General features: G+C 37.3%; 2 protein-coding genes across 3 annotated transcripts; one reads left to right on the plus strand and one right to left on the minus strand.

Annotated features, from left to right (window-relative positions):
* Positions 1 to 178: 178 nt before the first annotated feature.
* On the plus strand, positions 179 to 1,602 carry LOC136708248 (barrier-to-autointegration factor-like). The gene is made up of 3 exons (XM_066682655.1): positions 179 to 335; positions 880 to 1,053; positions 1,224 to 1,602. The coding sequence occupies exons 2-3, from the start codon at positions 928 to 930 to the stop codon at positions 1,368 to 1,370; spliced, it is 273 nt and encodes a 90-aa protein (XP_066538752.1). The 5' UTR covers positions 179 to 335; positions 880 to 927; the 3' UTR covers positions 1,371 to 1,602.
* Positions 1,603 to 4,291: 2,689 nt separating this feature from the next.
* Positions 4,292 to 24,158, minus strand: entpd6 (ectonucleoside triphosphate diphosphohydrolase 6). Of its 2 annotated transcripts, none has more exons than XM_066672670.1 (14): positions 24,033 to 24,158; positions 21,978 to 22,304; positions 18,789 to 18,865; positions 17,898 to 18,041; positions 16,674 to 16,749; positions 15,519 to 15,554; positions 13,852 to 13,940; positions 11,780 to 11,859; positions 10,076 to 10,140; positions 9,152 to 9,253; positions 8,315 to 8,455; positions 8,002 to 8,058; positions 7,789 to 7,901; positions 4,292 to 7,047 (listed from the first exon to the last, which is right to left on the minus strand). In XM_066672670.1, exons 2-14 carry the CDS (start codon positions 22,234 to 22,236, stop codon positions 6,964 to 6,966), a joined length of 1,323 nt encoding a protein of 440 aa, XP_066528767.1. In that variant the 5' UTR covers positions 22,237 to 22,304; positions 24,033 to 24,158; the 3' UTR covers positions 4,292 to 6,963. The 2 variants fall into 2 exon arrangements, with proteins under 2 accessions (XP_066528767.1, XP_066528777.1); XM_066672680.1 differs by having other exon boundaries at positions 21,978 to 22,301; positions 24,033 to 24,148.
* Between the last annotated feature and the right edge of the window lie 352 nt (positions 24,159 to 24,510).

The raw sequence follows: 24,510 nt of genomic DNA on the forward strand, positions 1-24,510 counted from the left end.
CAGCAAGAAGGTTATTTTAATGTTTTGGCTCATGGGTAAATTTGCATATAAACCTGAGCTGCATACGTGAACACAAACAAACTCCAAACTGGTTTTTATTTGGGTCGTTTCAGCCAATTAGAAACAAAGCACCATGGGAGCTAATAATTGCCCTTGTTAATTGATTAGGGTTTACCCCCAGGTGATGTAAGGGCACTGGTAAGAGAAGCAGGACAGAAAGTTAAAAGCGTCAACTCTTTTAATGCTGTGTTTACTTGCAGGCTTATGAACATGAACTAAAGCAGCCATGTACTTTAATACAAAGCCTGCTTCCTAGAAGAATTCAGAAATCTGTGGTGAGTAACTGTTTCCAAAACTGAAAATAAAAAGCTGTTTAATGACAGTGAAATGATGACTCCAGCAGAAGTACACGTAGCCTAGAAAATAAGGCTTTTATATTATGAAAATGTTTTTACTATAATGTTTCACTATTCTACAATTGTGTACAATCAAAGCTATTAATGCAGAGGATGTGAACTCTTGTTCTGGTCCACATTCAACTTAAAGCATTTATAAACCTTTTGTGGTTGCTAGTTTGTCCAAAATGTCTTCTCAAATTAAGGAACTAATTGGTAATGTATGCCCCTATGCTGTAGTAACAACATCTACTCTTCTATGAAGTCTTTTTACCAGACCTTGGCATATTTTCTGAGAGGGTTTAATTTGTGTGCAGCCACAGAGTTTAGATCAAGTAATGAGGTTGGATGATCAGCTCTGGATCACTCTGAGTCATCCCAAATATATTTGGGGTCTAGTTCCTTTGCTTCCTACACTGTTTCCTACCAGTGGTGTGCTAGATCTGCCAGTGCAGTTAACTAGTTTCTGTCTCCTCACATCTAGAGGACAAACTGCAGTACCTACAAGTGAGATACAACTGGATGTTCTGCGATGTCGACCACATCCCAGAAACACAGAGATTTTGTGGCAGAACCCATGGGTGACAAACCTGTCACAGCTCTGTCTGGGATCGGGGAAGTACTTGGAAAGAAACTGGAGGACCAAGGATTTGATAAAGTGAGGATAAAGGGATTAATTTTATATATGAGATATAACCTCACCCAATGCTTATACCATGTTCTTGGTAATAAGGTTCCTTGATAAACTAAAGACTAATAACATAAAAGAGCTACTTTTTTTTTAAGCTTTAGACTGGATTCTAAGCGTTAATATTTCCCCATCTGCAGGCGTTTGTGGTGTTGGGCCAGTTCCTGTTGTTGAGGAAGGACCAAGAGCTGTTTATCGAGTGGCTGAAGGACACCAGCGGCGCTAACTCCCGGCAGGCGGTGTCCTGCTCGCAGTGTCTAACCGAGTGGTGCGACGCATTCCTCTGAAAAAAGCGGCCTGAATTCCAGTATTTGTGTTGGTGTTTAACAAGTGCTTTTCTCAGATTATCAGGGGCTTCCTGAAATGGTTTAGTACTGTGTGAATTCACAGTGAATATTTTAATGTTTAGAATGGTTAAAACTGAGAATGCCTGTTCAAAACATTACTGTCCCTGTGTAAACTCTTACTTGTTCTTAGGAATATTTCTAAAGAGAATGGAAATAAAGTTTGAATAATTAAGTGTTGATTAATGGTTGAGCATGTAACTCACAAACTGTCCGTTTTGCCCATCTTCATCATTTAAGTTCACTCCTCTTTTCAGACGTCCTCTTTTACCCAGACATGTCCTCTTTTTTAGACTTAAAAAAAATGTCCGGGCGGAATTTCACAAACGTCCGGGATTTTGTTTTTCTAGAGCTTACATAGAATTTCGAGAAGCGTTTCGTTCACAAACTAGTCCCGCCCTCCCCTACTCCGATTGGTACGCTTGAGTGAGAAGGGGGCGTGGTGAAGTAGCCTAAAATCTTCTGATTGGACGGCCTGACTGTAGAGTTACCGTTATTGGTCAATAACCTTCTCTGTAAACATTTGGTCAGTCTGCACGTCAGTAGTCCTTGTTTACGTCAGGCAAACCTCGTACCCACCCTCAGCTCGTGCAGATATGCCGAAACGTAAATGTAAGTTCTCGGATGAATTAAAAAAGAAATTCCCATGTTTTGTGTAGCAAATAAAGGTCTAAAGGACCTAAAAGCACACATAGGTTCAGCTAAGCATACAACGGCAGCGAAATATTAACTCCTCTACATTACACTCCCTAAATAGTGCACTTTAAAGATTCGTGGAAATAATACCACTACATAGGGTTGAAGCCATAGTGTTTGGCTGTGTTTTTGCAGAGCGATACAAGCATGGGACACTTAGGGCGGCACGGTGGCACAGCAGTCACACAGCTCCAAGGGCCTGGAGGTTGTGGGTTCGATTCCCACTGTCTGTGAGGTTGGTGTGTTCTTCCCGTGTCCACATGGGTTTCCTCCGGGTGCTCCGGTTTCCTCCCACAGTCCAAAAGCACACGTTGGTAGGTGGATTGGCAACTGGAAATTGTCCATAGGTGTGAATGTGTGTGTGTCTATGTTGCCCTGTGAAGGACTGGCGCCCCCTCCAGGGTGTATTCCCGCCAGTGACTCCAGGTAGGCTCTGGACCCACCGCGACCCGGAACTGGATAAGCGGTTACAGATAATGAATGAATGAATGAATGAATGGGACACTTATACATCAGTTTTATTTACTCATTTAAGAATTCTAGGCAAGATGTGGCGTTATTTTCTGCTCCTGGAGCTCCCCCTAGTGCAATTAACTTTTACAACACAGCAATTGGTAGGGAGGGGAGGGAAAGGGGTGGTTACCTACCCTCTTCCAAAAGATACATAGTGCAGTTTTTGAAGTGCTGAGCCCAGTGTAGCAACAACAGAAGCTCTATTCTCCCTATTACTGATCAATGAAACATCACAATTTTAAAGCTGTAAATGTATGGTAAAATAGTGTTCCTTTAAGCTCTTTGCTTTGTCTACATAGTTGCAGAGTTTACATGCTTTGAGTGATTTCTACAGTTCTGAGACGCCTGTATTTTAAACAGGCTGCGGTTTTGTTTGTCTTGCCTGACATTTGGTTTTGTCTTTGACTTCTCTCTCTACTGATTTTTGGGTTTTGGAATATTTCTTCAGGTTTTGACCTCGATTCATGTATTGTGTTTGATAAATCTCCAACTAACTCTCACCAACACTGAGTGATTTGTAACATCTACAGGTCCGTAAACCGTGTATAGGAATGAATAGTAATTACTGATGACTTAAATACAGCAAAATAATAAATGGTACAAGTCATTTGGTAATTAATAACGGTTTTAAGAACTGAATGTGATTACTTACAGTTTAAAATTCATAAAATAGTTGATAAAAACAAATCCTACCTTTGGTCTTATTGTTTTAGCGGCGACTTTTAGCAATGGAGTCGCTGTGTCTCACATGGAGAGAGCTGTGTGGAGCAGAGGTTTGTTCAGATACGTTACGGTTTTATCTGCACATAAACCAAAAAGTAACGGCAGATTTTCATAATGTAGTGGAGTAAGATATTGGACTTTGAAATGTAGTGGAGTTAAAATAAGTAGCAGCCCAAAATGGAAATCCTTGAATAAAGTACAGATACATGAAAAAAGCACATATGTACAGTAAAAAAATTACATTTACTTCCTTACTGTCCACCACTAGAGGATAGCAATAACATTCATGTGTCCACATACATTTTCATTCTATTAATGGTGCCACTGTGTTGTCGTCACTGGCAGAATGATCATTTTTACATTAAATGGTGCAATATTTTCATGGTGCATATTCTGCTTGAGAAAAGGAATGTAAAAAGACATTAATGTTTGCAGCCTATAAAATCTGCTCTGCCAACACGTACTGTGGGCTGAGACTGAGCTCTGTGAGGAGGCAGCGTGTTTCTATAGAACAGAAAGGTGCCCAGTTCCAAGTGTGATCTAGAAGGGTAAACTTGTCTAAGAACCTCACAATGAAGCTGTGGACTAGTGTATTCTGGATTGATGGAGCTCCATCCCGCACCTGTAGGATCCCTTGGAGTGATTATGATCCAGAACAAATCATGCATGCCACTAATCCAATGTTCTTGCGGTTTTGTGGCAACAGAATACTCACACAAAAGTTTCAATAACAGGTGTTTAGATTTCTTAAAGGGGGAAACTCTTACTGCTGCAATAGGACACACACACACACACACACACACACACACACACACACACACCCTATTAATACCCTAGGTTCCAAAAATATGTTGGATGCGCAGGTGTCCAGAAAATTATGGCTATAGCCCGTATTAAAAAAAAGAACCATTTGAAGAAGACAAAGATGGACTTAATATGACTTTTATAAATCAAAACATTACACCAACAATACATTGTGGCATGCTTCATCAAATTACAAACACACATGAACCCTCACCATTTCACCAATCAGTACATTCCATCCTTCAGAGAAACAAAGATTTAACAAAGCATGAAACACATTGAAAACCAAGAACATTCAATGGGGAAGAGGTATGTAGTTACTCACATTCTGTATAAAGTTAATGTCAAACATGGCAAATACAATCAAGATACATACAAGAGACATATGACCCTGTTTACACCTGGGCACTTCATCCATTTAAAGTATCAGGATTATTTGCGGATGAGGTGGACAGCATGAAAATGCACCCAAGACACAATTAAAACAGATACAGATTCAGTTGCTCAAACCACTTCAGGACACCTCCCAGTACAATCTACTGAAAAGATCAACTACCAGTTGCTGTGCGATGAGTGGAATTGCATTTTCAGTCCCACATATTTCAATCAGATTAATGGGAGACACCTTTGACTACAAAGCATAAACGCATGTGGCTAACATCTTATCGGGAATCAACCCTCATATTAGTCATATGAAGTGACCAGGTGTAAACAGAGCCCCAAGTTTCCCAGAGCACAATTAACCAGTAGTATAAAACAACACTGGCTCATGGAGTGACATAAAGACACATTTGTGTGTGTGTGTGTGTGTAGTATTCCAGAGTTAAATGGGAAATCCACTGAATTTGTTTTTAAAGAATTTCTGCAAAACTAAATGGTTAAGATGTAAATAAATCAAGAGTTAGATGCAAATTTCTGTTCTAAAGAGACTTCCAGTCAGAACTGTTCACAGGGGAGGTAACAGGAACCAGGCGTCTTCCTCCAAAAGCTCCTGACAATGTCATGTGAAATAGTTGTGAATACATTGCACTATAAGGCAAAACATTTCCAAAAGAAAGATGATCAGAATTTCACATCAAACTACTCTGAGCGTCTTTGTTTACAAATGAACCAGTACACGATGCAGAAAACTCGATAAGACAGTGGAACTGCCCGTAAGTGTTGGTGGCAAACATTTATGTACCGTTAGTGTATTGCTGTTGTGAGGACCAAACCTTGAATCTCCAAAAGGTTAACTTCACAGAAAAATGAAATACAATTCTTGAATTTCAATGGAAGTTATTTGAAAACAAGAGCTTTTCTATACTGGCTTTTTAAATTATATATTATATTAATAATAATTATTATTATTAATATATTATTAATTTATTTATTATTTTGTTTTATTTTTATTATTCCGTTCATCATGAAATTTTGAAAGCAGCTGACTTTTATAAATGATGTTAAAAAAAAAAAAAGGTGAAGTGACTTTGTCCCAACAACAGTGATATGTTTGTTTAAAGTGTGTGTGCTTGGCTACTAGCTTCCTTCCAACAATGTGTAAAGTAAAAAAAAAATAAATACGTGTGTGTGTGTGTGTGTACTTCAATGCTTCTTGCCTTTCTCTGAATTATTTAAAAATATTTAAAGTCAAGCTGAATTCTGTGAATTCTGTTTCCTTATTTGTCCAAAACCCTAGATAAGATTAAGAACAATTAATGCCATATCATTTAAAATACAAAGTGAGTGTGTCCTGCTGTAGAACATCTGATAACTTGATTATGTAGGCTCTAGCCTGTGGGATTTGAAAAAGTTGCAAGTTGCATTGTTTGACCGACCAATCCCATAATAAAAAATATTAAATGATAATATATTCAGAGAGTAAGGGTGCAGATATATGACCCGTTTCTTTCCTTCATCCGACACTAGCACTCTTATTCTCTGATAAATAACTCCAAAGCCAGATTCATGAAAGCTTCTCGAAACAAATCTCTCCCAAAATATCGAGACAAAACTCATTGAGAGATTCTCCAGTATGTTCTTAAATGCAGTCTTAGGAGCTGACAAACATTCTCAGATAAAGGATTTTTTGGAGGCTTCCTTTATCGACAAGAATCTTAGATCATAAGGAGAGATTATATTCAGGGGCTGGGAACCACAATTTAAACTAGGTTTTTTAAAGATGGTGTCTTCTGTGCACAGAGAACTTAAAAATGTTCATTCAACAGCTGTGACATAGAAATTACAAATCTGATATGATTCACTTGTCCACAGTTAAATAGTATTTTTTTTAAATCACATTCATAAATCTGTTTTAGCACAAGTGTGTGTGTATGCATTGCTTATAAGCATTTCACTGGCTTGGCCTTGTGGCTCTTCTCTGTCCTGGGACAGGGGCTGTTTTATTTAATTCTATTAAACATTTATATAAAAGTCTATCTAATTATACTTTAACATAAATATTTGAATCGTCAGAACTACAACTGTTTAAAATTGGCTTTTGCATAAAATATTAAAATATTTAAATTGCAAAAATTATGGAGAATTTTATGATGCTTACTTCTTGATTGTGAAAGTACAAAAAAAATATATAATAATAAAAAACAAATATATATAAATAATAAAAACAAAATTGGCAAACTTGAATCTGGCCCCAGGATGTTAGCGCTTGATTCGTTATGATTTCAACCATCTTAAGACAGAGATCAGAGACTCAGTGTGAGGAAATACGATGGAGATCTGTCTAACCACATTCAGGTTTAGCTCTTCCTGGGCTAAGAGCAGCAGCTTGTCACACTGGCACATCCAGGACTCTTGACAGTTAATGAGCACGTAGAGATTCAATGTAGTAGAATGTGGCACCCAGAGCCCAGCTAGTCTCCACATCATTTATTTTTCTGGCCAGCTGCAATAAAAATAAATAAATAATCAGTTTCTGTTCTAGATAAAGGGCCTGACTACATAAGACATTAAAACACACAGCTGTTGAAGGGCCGAGATTTTTCTTTGAAAGAAAGAGACTAAAGTAGCTAACATATAATGAGAAATTTACCATTAGTTTCTTGCAAATGCCTAAAAATATAATACTGTGAAACTGCTAGAAAAATGCAGAGAAAATAGTGTGTTTTTAGGTCTTTTCCTGAAATCACACAAGCTCATTGAGAGTGGTCTGCTATGAAGCATTTGTGAAAAAACAAAGAATAAGAATACCATTTTAAATTTACCACTCTAATTATTATAAACATCTCATAACAAATTTGTAGACAAGTTTATGTCACTGGTGGGTGTGGATAGTAAATAAAATGGTGGTATTATTTTTGGAGAGTGTGACATCTGGTTCCTATCATCACCACTGTAAAGAAACTTGCTCTTCAATAAACCACTTCACATCAAACCACTGAGAATGGCTTTGGTTACACCTCAATGCATAATTCCACCTTAAATAACTCCTGCATGGTTCGAGGCAAATGTGAAATTGCTTCAGTCAAACTTTGCATGATGCTGATTTATGAAAAACGAAAGAAACAAACTTCCATTAGCAGATTTGGCTGATTTATTAAATATGAGGAAAAGTCTGGACGGCTATGTCATTTTTTGCTTTCGCTATAAGAATTCAGTCAAGTTTGTGTTTGTGTGTGTGGTGCACCTTAAACTCTTTGTCTTGAGGGAAACCCAGCTCCTGCAGCAGCACTGAGATATAGGTGAGGTCCAGACAAAGGAAAGGATTCTCCCCAACACCAGCCTCCATGTTCCCACATGCTACACACAAATGCCTTCTTAATAAACATACACTGTTTACTCATATTAATAACCACACACTTTTATAAATTTAAAAAGAGCAAACCTCAGAGAGCTGTACCTGTTCTGGCACCTTCTATGTAGTTGTTTACTGTGATGGAGCCTCCCGTCTTCTCATCTGAGACAAGGATAAAAGTGTGTTTGGGACAATAACAATGTATTGTAGAAATATTTCAATACAAATGTTGGATAAATTGCATGGTGGGTGATATCACAGCTTCCCGGCTTAGCCAGGAACACTATTAAGACTCCTGATACCGCATTAGTTTTAGTATGTAAGGTGATTAGACTGGTATATTGCTCCTAACCAAATAATGCATAATCTGTAGACGATTAGAGATCATTATTTTTTCTCAAGGATATCTGAAACTTACCAATTAGGCCCAGATCAACAGCACGGTCGTAGTAGTAAGAGAAGGCATAGAACTCCATGTTTTTCACCTCCTCTGCTTTCCGCACTCGTTTATAGATCATCTTTTCCACTTTGCTCAGACATGACTCATAGATGGGCTCTCCTGAGACACAGCAAGCAAAAAACAAAAAAACAAAAGCAATAAGTTTCAAGCCACACAGCCTGACTTTCATAGGAATAAGATGCAACGTCATTCACCCTGTTTAGGGTTCTGTACTGTTCTCGCTTCGTGGCCATATTTTGATTTTTATCTTAGTTCAAAACTGAAGAAAATTCAACTCTCAAAAGACAGGTTTAATGTCCACAACAAACTAAATAGAATACGTTATTTGAAAAAAAGGCTCCTCTGGTACAAAATTGTTTTAAAGCTTTAATGAGTTAAGCATGTCACACATATAAACAGCAGCTGGAGAATAATAAGTAAAATAGAAAAAATAATGTGTAGAACAGCTGTACCAGCAATGATAAACATATGCACTTATATAATTATCTTTTTATAAAAACCTAATACAGCCGGTACTGTTTTGGTTCGGAACCGTACATCACTAGAGGAAATGTTTATGAAACAGCCAGCCACTGTTTATGTTTATGTCTGTTCCCAAGAATATGTTTAAAATTAATAAATCATTTTTTTCATTTCTGAATACAACTAAAGCATAGTTCATTTACTCCAGTATAAAAGAGAGTCTTTTTTTTTTTTTAAAAAAAAGGAAAGTGACATAGAAGTAAGTTGAATTGGAACTAGGCCACTGGTGGCACTGCCAGTTTTTGAGTCACTGGGGAGGACACTTTCACATACCGGCTTTCTGCCCCTTCAACTTGTAGACGACCTCTGCATGCTCCCATTCTCCTGTGTAATCTGGAGCCAAACAAGGACTGACCAGCTCCTGACTGCCTGCAACTGGAGGGAATAATAATCATCATCAAAAACCAAAAGTACACAAAGCCCAGTTTCACATCCCAGCATTAAAAATAAAGAAGACTTTTTATATTTTGAGCCCCAGGCTAGGCTTAATCCATGTGTAAAGTTTTTCTTTCCTTTGATACTATACCTAATTATTTCAATGTAGTCTAATAAAGCTGTCAAATGCTACAAAGCCCAATGTTAGTGGGCTTCGAACCTCTTTTGCCCACACTTGGCATTGAGCAAGGTGACTTTATATGGTGTACAGTGTTTTTCTACATCTGTGCCAGAAATCTATGCATCTTCCACTGAACTATAAGTGGTCCCTACAAGCTTTTGTCTGTAGAATAATACTGTAGAATACACATTTCAGGACAGAGCAGTGGTCACAGTGGCAGAATACTGCCCACCTGTGGTCTATAAAAATGTAAAAAAGACTTTACAGAGACTGCTAAATCGCGCCATCTAGTGACCAACGCAAATGTACACATTGAAAACAAATACCTATAAACATACAGCAGCAGGACAGTGGATAGAGTTACATAAGAAGAAGCTCCAAAAAAACAAAACTTAATAATAATAATAACAACAACAATAACAATGTAAAAAAAATCTAATTAAAATGTAAAGAGTATGAATGCAAATCCCAGCAGTGAGGGCTGTTTCTCTTGGAGCTCAAACCCCTCGCTAAATCAGCGCAACAGCTGGCCTCCAAGGAATTAATCTTCAGTGTTATTAAGAGATTAGATAATGGCTTATTTATCGGGGGAAATGAGGTCTTTAAAAGCCAAAGATGAGTGGAGATTGAAGAGCACATACCAGGCTGTCCCTCAATCCCTCCCAGCACTGCCAGCCTAGCCGACATCAAACCCAGACCCAGGTAGCTAAAGAAAAAAAAAAAATAAAAAAAAAAATAAGTAATTCTCTTTAATTTCAGTATTTGGAATAAATAAACAACAAAAAATAGAATGCAAATTTGATTGATTGTTTTCCTTTTATTTTGATCGAAATCAAAAACAAAAGTAAGATTAAGGATGACATTTCAATAAATGTTAGAGGTGGGGCGGCACGGTGGCACAGCAGGTAGTGTCGCAGTCACACAGCTCCAGAGACCTGGAGGTTGTGGGTTCGAGTCCCGCTCCGGGTGACTGTCTGTGAGGAGTTTGGTGTGTTCTCCCTGTGTCTGGGAGGGTTTCCTCCGGGTGCTCCTCCGGGTTCCTCCGGGTGCTCCGGTTTCCTCCAACAGTCCAAAAAAACACATTGGTAGGTGGATTGGCGACTCAAAATTGAGTGTGTGTGTGTTGCCCTGTAAAGGACAGGGTGTATTCCTGCTTTGCGCCCAATGATGGTAGGCTCTGGACCCACCGCGACCCTGAACTGGATAAGCACTTACAGATAATGAACGGATGGATGGATGCTTATGCACTTTGTGGTCAAAGGTTTGCAGACACATGCTCATCAAACATCTAAAATGAAGGATATCGCTGGTGAGTCTGCTTGTGCTCTTCTGAGAAGACTTTATGCTTGTAGGCCGAATGCCATGGTGAAATATTGCTTTGAGAATTTGATGCCATTCAGCCTTAAGATCATTGACAAATGATCTTAATGATTTTCAGATCCTGTTTACGATCAATTCATGTGTAAGGTTGCAAAATAAAGATAAAGATGTGTGCCTCTCACAGACTATTAGATCACTCTGAGATTCAACCAGAGCGCTCAATAAACATCATTATATCCAGACTGGTCTCCTCTCTTCACTTTGAAACCACCAGAAGACAAGTTTACAACACAACTCTATAATTTTAATAGAGACTATACAAGTTACGTTTGCTAAACATGGACACAGGGATGTCAATAAGTCCACTTCATTTAAATCGAAGTCTGCCGTCAGCCTGATTTAGAGCTTTATTGGAATACGCCATGCGTACGAGGGATCATTAGAAGATCCCTGTGAAAAGCAGTAATCTAGTAATCTAAGGTCCTGCTCAGACACTTTAATTGGAAGCTTGAGTGCTTATGCTCTAATCATGACAGAGGGAACTGGGATACACACGCACATTTTATCTCTCACTCGCTGTCACACACACACCAAACCGTATTTGAGGAACACAGATATCTAGTCTAATGACAGAGCTAAAAGATTTGCGTGGTGGTCATTAAGAAGCAGGGTGCAGGATTCAAAACTAATCAAAAACAAAAAGGTACACACAGCACTGATTGTGGAAATTTCTAGGCACTACAGGATTTGTTCTGATTTTAATTCCAAACGGTTAATTATTTACTATCAAAAAATGCATTGATGCATTATTTTCCTGTTCAAATAAACAGACCTTGAAATATTTTCCATTTCCAGTTAAATACTTCACAAAAACATGCATGCTAATACCTCCCAAATATTTGACTGCTAACACATGTTCTACATGAATAGACAGGTGTGATTCAAAGCCGTGCTCATGTGCTCCACTTATTATCATTTACAACAATATTGCCCTCACAGGACACCCCAAGACCCACCCACTTTACCTGTGTGAGTAGAGGGCGTGGCTAGTATTGAACATCTGAAACGATGTCACGTAATCAATCGGTGCCATCTGGATGGTTTTCTGTGGAGAATTAGAAAATATATATTCAGCATTCACAATTATAGAACACTGTGATGATAATTTGAGTACACTTATGGAAACTCCAGTTACTAGTGCTAATCTGGCCCTAGTGCTAGTTTTAAATTATCTTTAATGTGGAAACTGTTAAACACAGCAGCAGGAGGACAAGTTTAATTAAGTTGGGTGAGATGAGAAACAGGTTGAATATCCAACTCAGAAAAGACCTAACCAAAGTGTGTTAAGAAGTCAGTTAAGTTCACAGGAGAAAGTACTATAGCTTGTGGAATGTGTTCTTCAGGAGGATTTCTGGCGTGCTATATGGCTACATGGCATTATTATCAGTGGTTTCCTTCCTTGTGATCTCAATAACCAGCAGTTTTTCATTCAAGTCTCTGTCTCCTCTCACACGGCAAAATGGACAAATCACATCCTTGAAGCTGCTGAAGGTGAATTAATGAAATGTTCCGAGCCCTGATCTGAACCCAGTTGAAAACCTTTGGAAGATCATAAGCAACAAAGAAATGGCTCAGAAGCCCACTACTGTTACTGAACTGTGGAGGTACTGAAAGAAGAATGTAAAAAATTCCAACCAGAGTAGTGTGGGAAATCATCATCATCATAATTTTTAAAATGATTTAAAACAATTAATATTGATATATTCTAATATTTTTACTTAACAACATCATACAATTAGCCATAATATGAAATATATTCTTTACATGAGTCGTTTAGGCACAGTGAAGTTTGGTGGAAACCGTCTCTGAATGATTGAACTTACATTTGTAGGAAAAATAAATCTTTTTAATAAATAAAACCATTTAATATTTGTAATAAATATAACATTTATTTAATATAATTCATATTAATATAGCTTTTTTTGTTGCAATAGTGTGTTCTTGAAATTAATAAAAGTGTTTTTCATTGTTTTGTCATATCGCCAAAGATATCGTTCATGAAAATACCCTGAAATATTGCGATATTATTTTAAGGCCATATCGCCCACCCCTAGTGGGAAACTGATGGCATCACGTGCAGATGTCCTGAAAACATTCAAAGCAGAGGCCTCTGTGCTTTGTACTAATTTTTGAAAACCATAACATAAATAAATAAATAAAACAGAATTTTGTAAGCTTTTCTTCCACAAATATTACTGTTCTCTAATTTTGATCAAAGCGCATTTGTATATTGTGATAGAATATTTAAAATGATGAAATAATCATTTTTCACCTACATCTTTTCTAATAATGTTAGGATAACTTTGAATGGACTACGTTTGATTTTTAAATAAAAAAAAAATAAAATAAAAATAAATAAAAAATTCGAAAAATCTCCAAAACAGCTTTCTATAAAAAAAAAAAACATAATATTTGGGTGGTTGAGCTGTAAAGGATTTGCGTCTGAAGAAAGGGGGAAGTGTCTGCGGAGTATGTTTTCTAATTCCAGATGCTTGTCCTACATGATTCCACAATGGAGTTTAATTAGTATTGAACCAAGCAACAAAAAACAAAAATATCTGATGGACAACAGTAAGAAGAAAATCCTGAGTAAGTTGCAACCCGCAAAACCAATTTTGCTGCAAAGCTGTCACGCGGCCTGTCTGTGGAAGCTAGAGGATGGGTAATGACATGATAAATTGGTCCTCAATCCCTCCTCTACATGCTCTGACCTAGTTAAAGAACAAGAATATCACCCTGCCTCCCTCTCACTATGTCCAACAACCCTTATTTACCAGGCTTGCAGGATTAGCAGGGCATTTGCAGATTACAGTATAAGACAGGAGGCTTTCACCATAGTTTGCGAAGTGAGATACGGATTCATTATGAAGTATCACCGCTGGGAACTCTGTGTGTGCTGACAGATTCTGATGAATGGTGCTGTCAAATTTAGCAGGGCTCAACACACTTGGAGAAGAAGTTTTTATTTGCTGGACTTCAAACTCTTCATAAGCAGTGCAAACCAAAGCCTGTGTGTGTTTGTGTGCCTGTGTCTCACCTCATCCTGAGGTGAGAAAGTGATCTGGGTGGAGCCTCCTCCCAAATCTAGCATTCCAACTGTTGGAACTTCAGCTTTATGAAGACTACCTGAAAAGGGAGGGAGGAAAAAAAGCTGGTGATGGCATGATAGTGGATATGTTTCATAAACACAAATCCAATAACAGTTCATTAGAAACTCAATCTGTTACATTAGCGAACAAACTCCAAAGCTGTGTAAAAGGTCTATAAAGGGGGCTTCAACGTGAATGAATGAATTACCAAAATGACCCGGATAGCAACGATTTTGGGGTGGACATAAATGCTGCAGAAAAGAGGATTTGGTAATGCAGTAAGGTCAGTGTAACAGTTCAATATGCTGATCGTTTGAGGCTAAATACAAATATAGAAAATTGGGTTTAAATTTGTTTTTCATTTTTTAAATTTGTATAGTAAGAAAATAAGGGATTTCCTTTGTTTTCCAGACTTCTAATTTTTCATTTCTGCTCCTCAAAATCAGAATTTTAGGAAAATGGGAAAAACGGCTCTTTTGTCAATTGCACCTTTCCTGCGCCTTGTGATGAAAGTGAAAGGACTGTACCATCACAGCGGGGGTGACATGCTCTCTGAGAGTAAACAATAGACATACATAAACCACCGGCTTTCCACTAAACAGCGAATAACATCTTCATAATTAAGGCCCAACATTATACACAGACACATGGAGCAGCAGGGTCAGCATTTACTCAGCCAGTGCGGTCGAACCATCTACACGTCAATAAACGGAAGTCATGCCACGTAGGCTTCTGTGTGTGTGTCTATAGCAGTGTTTCTTGTGGAAAAGCACAAAAAAAACTGGACTCTAAACTTTAATTTGATGTAATTTGCTGACTTTTAATCACAAAATCAATCCTAATTTGTCAAAAAAATAATTGTTATAACCCTTAAACCAGAGAGCAAACCCCCCATGAATGAAATTCACACAGCCCCAGATATTAAAAAGTAAAATCGTTTTGTGTAAATGCTGACGCTGCTACTGTGTGTCTGAGTATGAAAACATTATTCGCTGTTTGGAGGGCAGTCTGTGGTTAATGTGCAGAGAGGTACAACAGGTTGGTCTACCTCGCTGTGTTGGTACAGTCCTATCATTTTGCTTACAAGCTGCAGTAAAGTTGAAAATGAGAAAACGGAATAAAGAGTCGTTTTTCCATTTTTCTGAAATTCTGATTTTGAAAATTGGAAAAACAAAGGAAATCCCATTTTTTTCATACTATACCAAATTTAAAAAAATGAAAAAATTAAGTTTTCAAACCAAATTTCTATATTTGTATTTAGCCTCAAACGACTAGGAAATTGAACTGATAAACGTTACACGAACCCAGTAACTACATAAACATCAAGCATTAATTAATAGCACAGTAACTATTTATTAAGAGTATGGTAATCATTAACAGTAATAGAGGTTTTGTACTACTATAATAAACATGGCTGCTCCCATGAGGGAGACATGCTCTATGCAGCATAAACATTCATTCAGGAACTATGAAGTAATTTGATCTCATATGAATTTAATTTTATAGGAATAAAAATGTGAAAAATGAAAACCATTTTCAAAACTATAGTCTCCTACTTTTAAAAAGGCTGATTTCTACTTTAAACATAGAATTAAAGGAAATGTAAAGAACTTACCTAATAGGAAGTTGATGGTGATCCAGGCCGAGACCCCTATGAAGAAACAGACATCAAAATAAACATTGGTGTGTTGTGTGTTAAAACTTTTTAAATCAGTATAATGCCATCAATATGGAATGCATAAGCTCTGTTTTGATATAGTCAACACACCACATGCTACGTTTTGTATCCATTCTTAAGGCTGCTTAATGAAGATACATAAGTGCACGGCAGGATCTTCGCATTAAATCTCTTCTAAATCGTTAAGAAGTGGTTGAAAATTCACAACAAATGTGGAAAGTTTGGGGCTTTGGCACTTGGGGAAACGAGCAAAATGTCACTTAGCGGCTATAAACTCGTTCCACTTCTGAGCTCACAAATACCACTTAGGCCCTGCATTAACAATAAGTCCTTATGATTCAGAGATGCAGTAATCTGAAAGGATAAGCGGCGGCCAGGAGAGTCCACAATCTCGGCTGTAATCAGCCCAGAGAAAATCTGGTTAGAGACATAACTCGAGTTTTGCTTTCTACCACCACCAACACCTTTCTGAATGATGTGTGAACAGTGAGAGATTTCACTTTTAAAGTATATTCTAAACGGTGTTCATTAACACAACTGCCAATTTTCCCCTCAATAAAAAAACTCACACTTGGCTCTAGTTTTTTTTTTTTTTTTAGCTATGTTTCTTTAAAGAAAATGACATTTGATGCTTGGCAAATTAATGGAACATAATCCGTTTGCGGAGATTACGAAGGGACATTATCCGCTGCACTCGTTACTGCTTTGGAGAACTACTTTAGAGGATTGGATTAAGGCCTCATATATGCATTATATACCACAAAATCTATATGGCTGGAGCCATTATATAAATCTTCAAACAGCAACTTGTTACTTTGTTTTGGATGGTAAAACTTGAGTGAGGCTGTGGGCTACATCTTCTGGCTTTTCATTAAATGTACAGCAATACTCTGACCATTTGGTTATAGAACACACCTACAGTTACTGGCAATTTATTCCCAAAGTACCGCTACTGACAGCTCAAAGTTTGACTCCTGAAGTGCTCATGAATTGTTAGTATCCACGGAGGTTCTAAAGGAATAAGAATAAAACCCCAAAGTCATGTCATGTTGGTTCTATGGGAGGTTTAACATACAGCATTCACGCACATACCTTCATCAGTACCATCCATGATTGATACACTGTCTGACCCTTGGAGGAAAGGAGAAGCACCAAACACCTCCTTCACCTACAGAGGGAGAGAGAGAGAGAAGTACAAAAAGAAGATAGAAGAAGAGATTGAAAAAGAGAGCAGGAGTAAATATGTCTTTAAAAGTGGAGCACATGAAGTATTATGTGATGATGTGTATATCACATTAATGAGACTTGTTTAATAGATTTTATATTTATTTGAGCGCCAACCATGATTTTAAAAAGGACAGATTGAGGGTAAAAAATTAATAAAAATAAATCATTCAATTTTACAAGCAAAGGTCATACAGGTGTGTACAGCCTTAGAAACTGTGTTAGCATTTCACTCAACCATTTAAACCCACTGCACATCAGGATCAACCTGTTTAACTGGTGGCAGGAAACATGACAAAGGCAAATGCCAGTGTCTAATAAAACCAGAGTAAACATGCAAACGCTGAAGGCAAGAACCTGTTCCTCTTCCAAGATTTGAGGCTTGGCTGTCCTACAGGAAAACACCACTTAAACTACCTTCAGAGCCCAAGCTAAGAGAGAGATGGATATTAGTGTGTGCTTCATTTCAAACTAATACAGTGTCTCTAGTAAGGGTGCACCTGAATCATAGGATTTGATGTTGACTGTGTATATAAAGTTTTAATAAAATCGCCCATGCAACTTAATATATTAAAAAACAATGTAAAATTGTTTGTAATTATTTCTCTCTCATAGTTCAGTAAAACTTGTCAATTTTCAATGAAAATCTAAGATTCTATCATTTAATTTAGCAGCACTTTTTTCAGAAAGCTGAGTTTTATTACGATGTGATAAATGTGATAAAACTCACTTTATTATACATTTATACATTATCTACATTTTTTTAGAATTAAAATGTTCTCAATATAAAGAGAACACACCCTGCTTTATTTTGCATTTTATTTTACCCAGTTGTCCGATTTTACAGTTTGCTGGGGTTCTGAATTAAAAACACAACTCATTCCAAAGGTCAAGAGAACAAAGCTGCACTGCTTCACTGCCTGGGACTTTTTACCCCTCTAATTGATGCTTGTTATTGGGCTCATTTGCAGGTGCTCTACATGTTCACACCTTAAATTTGGATTGACTAATAAAAAGCAGTGTCTACAACATTGGGCATGCAGTGTATCTCCAATTTCTGATGTTGCTTAAAGAGCTACATGGTGCTCTGACCTTGTCGAGTAGGTGGGAAGCCTTCTCCCCAGGCAGCAGTCGAAGTCCTGCAGTAGCTTTAAGGGCCAGAGGTGTGGACCCCCATAGAGCAGCGGGTACAGATTCTTTTGCCACATCAAGCAGCTGCAATATTCCGTCTTTACTCTGTAAAACAGCAGCCAAAATCCACATTAGTCCAAGACAATGTGATTAATTGGCAAAAAAAAAAAAAAAAAAAATCACTGCACCATAATTTAGTTTAGCTTACAGAAGAAGGTAATAGTAATAGTGCAGTTGTAAATGTATATATACTGACTGTTATACTGACTTCTAATAGTAAGGTCATAACAAAGGATATGGATAACAACATGGATATGGATAACAGGAATACCACTGTATTTGAGTCTTAAGTCAGCAGTGGTCAGTCACAGACATGTAAAGAGTACTGAGTTGTTACTGCTTCTTTTAATTTAGGTGTAAAGTTTTTGCAATGCTAACTGGTGTCTGTGGGCTGTGAAAATAAGTGCTATTGATGCTAATGTTAATGATATTCAGATTATTTTTAAAGTATCTTTGCTGGAATGAAAAGGGCTTGTATGCTTTCATTTACTATTAGTCACATGAGTTCTTCTAGGTGTAATACTCTCGTAATTCTATGACGCCTAGGCGAACACTACAAAGAGTCAGTCTGATGTGTGAGGTAAATATTCATTCAACTAGTCAAACATTTATACCATCAGTCAAGTACTTTATCTCCACTTAAGCAAGAACTGTTTAAAGGAAGTGATGGAAATGCTTCAATTACTTTTCTGTAATGTGACGTGGCCCCCAATCGTGAACAGCAACCTTTTCTGGTGCGATTATTATTTCATATAATAATTTGTTTACGAGGTAAAATAAAGTGTTTCTTACCTTGTCTGGGTCATCAGCATAAGCTGAAAGTCCAGGTTTTATTGCTTTAAATGTCTCATGTGTTAATTTTGGAGCCTCTGTTAAAACAAAACCCAAAACAAACATGTCAGATTGTACAAAGGGAAATTTATATATAAACATAGCACAAAAAGTAAGAAAATTTGTGTTTGGTAGATTACTTCTTTGTTGTAACAATGCTTCTTGGCAACAAATCTTATACCCTTGGAAAGCCTGTTAATTCCCATTTTAAATGGTGCCAACTTTGTACAGAACATGCATTTGTGAGATGAGCAGTAGAGCTGTGTATGTGGGTGGTGTCCATGAAAAAATTGCCAAATCCTCTCTGCCAGTGCCATATCTCCATAGACAAACATGAAAAAATAGGATGCACTGAAGCAGTTGCACAAAAGCTTAAGGTTTCCATGGTCAGGGCCAAGTGAATGCACGTTATAAACCACAGAATAATTGGACGTGGAATGAAACTGTATTCTCTGTAGAAATAGAGCTCGATCCAATACCTTTGGGATGAATTGTAGTAGTGGTTATGATCCAAAACTATCCAAATCATCAAACATCAGTACATGACCTCCCTCACAACTGCTCTTTTGACTGAATGCCATCCAGTCCTCACAAAACTGTTCCAACATCTGGTTTAAAGATTTCCAGGAGTGTAGAGGATCTTAGAGGCAGTAAAGGGGGACTTAATGTCTTTGATTGCCCAAAAAAAAAAAAAAAAAAAAAAAAAAAAAGATTAAATTAAAGGCCTCATGTCCTACCCGTTTCATTCTGACAGCTCTAAAACAAACGTATCTGGCTTGAGCAGTGTTAGACCATTATTAGCTAATTTTCAAGTATTTACAAGTTGAACTGCCATATTACCATTGAAAAAGCACCAAATTCTGGTCTTCGAAAACTGGTATTTGGCATCATCGTTTTATATGATATTCAAAAGAACCCCATCCAAACAGTATGGAAACAGATTATATAAAACCCATGTGCTCCAAATCTGGGCCAAAGAGGACATTTAGGACTTTGACATTAAGAGATTTTGATTAACTACTGTGAATATGTTGCAAAAAAAGTGAGGGTTTTTATGTGAGTCAAAGTTTTAGCATAATCATATAATAGCAGATATAAACAAATACTTTGGACCAAGATAAAAACCTCCCTCTTCATCGACCTCTCTCTGCCATCAGGCTTAAGTGGAGTGAGTGTGACCATGTGTGTGTGTGTCTGCCAAATAGCAGAGGCTTACAGAAATATTAACATAAATGGCAGGTGCTTGCCATCCATTATAATATGACAATCATAGGTTTAACAATAAAGCCCAAAGCAGCACTTAACTGATTTAGCTTAATATTATGATGCGATAACTAAGCCATTGGCAGAGCGCTGCTGAAAGTTGCAGAAGGTTGGGTAAGCCTAATAAACGCAGAGAAACTGGAGGCAGAAGAGTCGTGTCTGCCCAGATTTAACATATTCCTGACATCACTGTTATATGGAAAGGGAAGCTATCAAAAATTAATCATTTGCAGGTCCACTTACATTTCTGTTGTTTTTAACACTCCTGAAAAGACATACAGTACCAGTCAAATGTTTGGACATGCCCACTCAAGGAGGGTTTCCTTTTACACATATTGTGAATGTACAGTACCAGTCAAAAGTTTGGACACATCTTATTCAATGTTTTTTCTTTATTATTTTTTATTTTCTACATTGTAAGTGAATATGGAAGACATTATAACCATGAGTGAACACATATTGCCTTCTTCGTGTGTTTGAGACCACAGTTCTGTACAGTGAATAGCTCAGCTCCACCAATGACTAATGAGATGATGTGTCCAAACTTTTGACTGGTATACTGTACTTCATTTTACCATTACCATTATCAGCCTCTCTTTATTCCTTACACATGGTATCTTTTATCTGTTTGTGTGTGACATCAGTAAAAACAGGCTGCTTCTGCAGCTTAGTGTCCATATATAATCTTTATAGAAATAGTCAACATATGATAAAACTTAAACAATGTTTGCATTGTAAATACAGCAGCATCTGTGTGCATCTTCCAAGTTTTCATCGGAATTCAAAGGGGACATATTTTTCCCTAATTTCCACAAGTCAACAGAGTTCTGAGGTTGTAATGACATGCTTTGGTCCAATACCACAAGGATCAAAAACCACAGCAATGTTTCATCCACTGTTTTTAATCTATGTTACGCTCTCACATTAATGCGCGTCCAGTGCTATGATTGTGGAGACTCAGATGAGGGATAGATCTAAAGTCTCTGAACTCCATGTAAAATTCAGCACCAACATCAGAACAACTCATTTTACTCCATGTTTTCTAACTTGGCCAGAACAAAAAACAAAACAAAACAAGAAAAAAAAACAGACTGGGTGCATTTACTTCACAGTCCGTGGGTTGGTAGGAGCTCCAGATTCCCAAATTGATGTGTTAATGCGCCAACAATGTATTTTGTTTCACAGTATGTCCCCTTTAAGATAATGTCATATTTACTAAGGTATTCTAAAACAAATTAATTATTAATTAGGGCCTGCAAAACCCTGTTATATTCTGCCATGTATTTACGTATTTAGTCTCCACTTTCTGGCAGCACCTTGGCTTGAGGATGTCTTAAAATTGCCACACGTGTAGAACACAGACAATAATGTTGATGCACTTCTCTGTACTTATTAAAACAGAAAAGTATTTATGCATTAAACACACTACAAAAAAGCCAGTGAGCAAGCTCCAGGCCCTGATTTTTTCATTCAAAACACATTTTGGAAAGCATGCAATTTTCAAATTGCAGGAGATGTTCAGTGATATTCTGTGTTGTCCTCACAATACTCTAAATAGAAAAATTTTACTTGTTAACACAGAGTGTGTGAGCTGGTGGTCTGACACATCTTTAAAGTTCACCTGGAACAAAATTGTTGTTTCTTGGTAGAAAAAATTGTGGGGCTTATTTTATAGAAGATAATCACAATTTTAATACTAACCAGAAAATCACCATTTTTAAGCTGTATCTTAGTACAAAATGTAGTATTTCATGTTCATGAATGATAATTCTGTGGTAGGATAATGGCCTCATGAATCCTTCTTACAAATATCAAAGTTCCATAAGTAAATAAATATATTTCTACGGACTACTGTAATAGCAATATATTATGTAAGTCGAACCATACCATTAGGCTCTGTGTGAAACTGGAAGACATGGATTCTGGTGCCAGTGCTTCCAGCGTCGAACATGATCCCGTATTGGAAATTTTCCCCAACTACTTCTGCTGATGTGGGCAGTTTACGATGATCTTCTCTGGATGGATTCTGTAGAGGCTGCTGGGACAGTGGCGAAGTCTTACTCTCAAAACGCCGTTTAACGTAAGTGAGGTAGACCACCACACAGCCCAGCAGCAGAAAGATGAAGGCCAGCTTGGGGAGCTTCATTTTAGAGGTATATCACCAGGTGGTGGATGTGTGTGCAAAGTTGTTTCTTCAGGCCCGCCCACTACCTGCTGAAAACATAGACAGATTAACACCCACGACAAAAGAAAGAGCAATTGTCATACTGTGTTTTGAAAGCAAACCATTGTGATCCATTGGTCATTTCACCCTTTACTTCAGGCAGCCACATGCATGTTTACCAGCTTCCAGGGAAACAGCTAGTGCTAGCATTTAGGCAGCTTCTGGACTTGTCCACTAACAGTGGGAGGAAACCTGTACTTTGACAGTTTTGTTGTTGTTATTTAATATTTTTCCCTATGTACATTCTACATTAAAGATAAGTAAATATGTGAATATGTACTTAAGTATCAACAAAAACGTATACAAACATACAATACCATTCTAACATTTGGACACGCCAATTCAGGCAGGGTTTCCTTTGTTTTGGGCCATTTTACACATATTGTGAATGTACAGTACCAGTCAATATTTGGACATCTCATTCAATGTTTTTTCCTTGTTTTTATAGTTTTCTACATTGTAAATGAATATGGAAGACATTAAAACTATGAAGTGACACATGGAATTATGTAGTAAACAAAAAATGTTAAACAACCCAGAATATGTTTTATACCTATACTAAATTCTTCAAAGTTCCCACCTTTTGCTCTGATGACAGCTTTGCACACTCTTGCCGTTCTGTTAAGGACTACTAATCACTGAAATTTAAGTATTCCAACAAGGCCACAGCGAAAAAACTTAAACATGCTTGTCAGTACAACTCAGTACATTAATGTTAAAAGTTCACAAAAACCATTGGAAGTATCACCAGAATGAATGTACGCTAGTCAAACTGACACAGAACCAAATAACAGCATTATTTCAGCATGACAAGTTTGGAGAAAGAGTTGTGTGTATGATCCCGTAGAGGTCAAGTATTGTGGTGGGAGCATCTGTAGCAAGTGTACTGAAGCATTACAGTAGAACTCAATCTCACTGACCAAGAAACTAAATATGAGGAGATGGAGGAGCTTTCAACATGACATTCAACTGAAACATGAAGCCAAAATAATTCAGGACAGGTATTTGAAGGTCCTTATATATTCTCTTGACTTTCTTATTGTGTCCTGTGGAAAAGAAAAGCTGGTTTGATGGCAAAAACCGAACGACAAATCTTTAAAAGCTAAATATCTCTTACTTAACTTAATATGTGGTGTCTGTATACATTTTGTAATAAGACTTTTACTTTTTTAGGTCATGCTTATATATAAATAATTGTCTGGTTCATATTATTAAATAAGACATTATTGTTTCCCCTCACTATTTTATTTACTAGTCAAAGTGTGAAATACTGACTAACTACATAGGTATATTTTCAACATTTACCGATATGCTAACCACCCAGTTATTTAGTTCTAATTTCTGACGACTAATATGAGCTTTAAGTACTGCACTATGAATTATTACTCTTAAATGGCGCAGCACTTACACGTAACACTCCACCTTTTAAAGTGCAACAGAAAACTAAACCTGAACCTGCGAACGAGAAACCAAACAAATCAGAAGAAATAACGTGAACATAAGTCACTTATTGAATAGTGGTATCGGTATGCGCCTTAGAACTAGGCTTTACATCGGTTAGTGTTGAGTGAGAGAATATTTTGAATAAAAGTCTCGATGGCAGACGTCCTTTGTTTAAAGAAAATTAACGTTACTGTAAAATACCAATTAATTTCTAGACATATCTAAGCATATAATTCACCTTGCTGTAAAATAACATGAACGTTTATTTGTTATACCTCGCTTTAACTTGCCAGATCGGATTCCTTCTTCTGACTGGAGTCATTTTTAACGTGTTTGTCAAGAAATTCACTCCAAAAAATCCACCCCAAAAAGGACAACCCCCCAGCTAATATTACTCTTTAATACATCCGGCTAATAAAGTGACAACCTGGCCGCGTGTCCCTCTTTGATTACGTTGCGCGTGAGTAGTCGATGACGTGAAAACGTTAAAGGGGCACGCTGGGAAAAAAATTAAGCAATGTTTCGTCTTAGTAATCATGACCGCTCATCTCCTACAGCAGTGCCTCAGCTGTCTCCAAAGTGAGATTTTTTTTTATTAAAGACCAGAAAAGCAACCTTCAGATGATGCAACTTGTAGGTGGGGAATTTCTGAAAAAGAATGTGTGACGTGATACAGTGGTTTTGTCCCATTATTTGCTAATGCTGAAAGACGACAAACTATTTTTAGCCTTTCATTATTATTACATTATTAGC

The sequence above is a fragment of the Hoplias malabaricus genome, chromosome 1, assembly GCF_029633855.1.
Source record: "Hoplias malabaricus isolate fHopMal1 chromosome 1, fHopMal1.hap1, whole genome shotgun sequence".
NCBI classification, from domain to species: domain Eukaryota; kingdom Metazoa; phylum Chordata; class Actinopteri; order Characiformes; family Erythrinidae; genus Hoplias; species Hoplias malabaricus.

Bases quoted from the DNA above. Each gene is read 5' to 3' on its own strand.
- LOC136708248 (XM_066682655.1), top strand. From the start codon at position 928: ATGTCGACCACATCCCAGAAACACAGAGATTTTGTGGCAGAACCCATG. The intron at 1,054-1,223 runs GTGAGGATAAAG...CCCCATCTGCAG, and splicing joins AGGACCAAGGATTTGATAAA to GCGTTTGTGGTGTTGGGCCA.
- entpd6 (XM_066672670.1), bottom strand. From the start codon at position 22,236: ATGAAGCTCCCCAAGCTGGCCTTCATCTTTCTGCTGCTGGGCTGTGTG. The intron at 18,042-18,788 runs GTAAGAAACACT...GCTGTTTTACAG, and splicing joins ATGCTGATGACCCAGACAAG to AGTAAAGACGGAATATTGCA. The intron at 7,048-7,788 runs GTGCACCACACA...TTTTTATTGCAG, and splicing joins CTCAAGACAAAGAGTTTAAG to CTGGCCAGAAAAATAAATGA.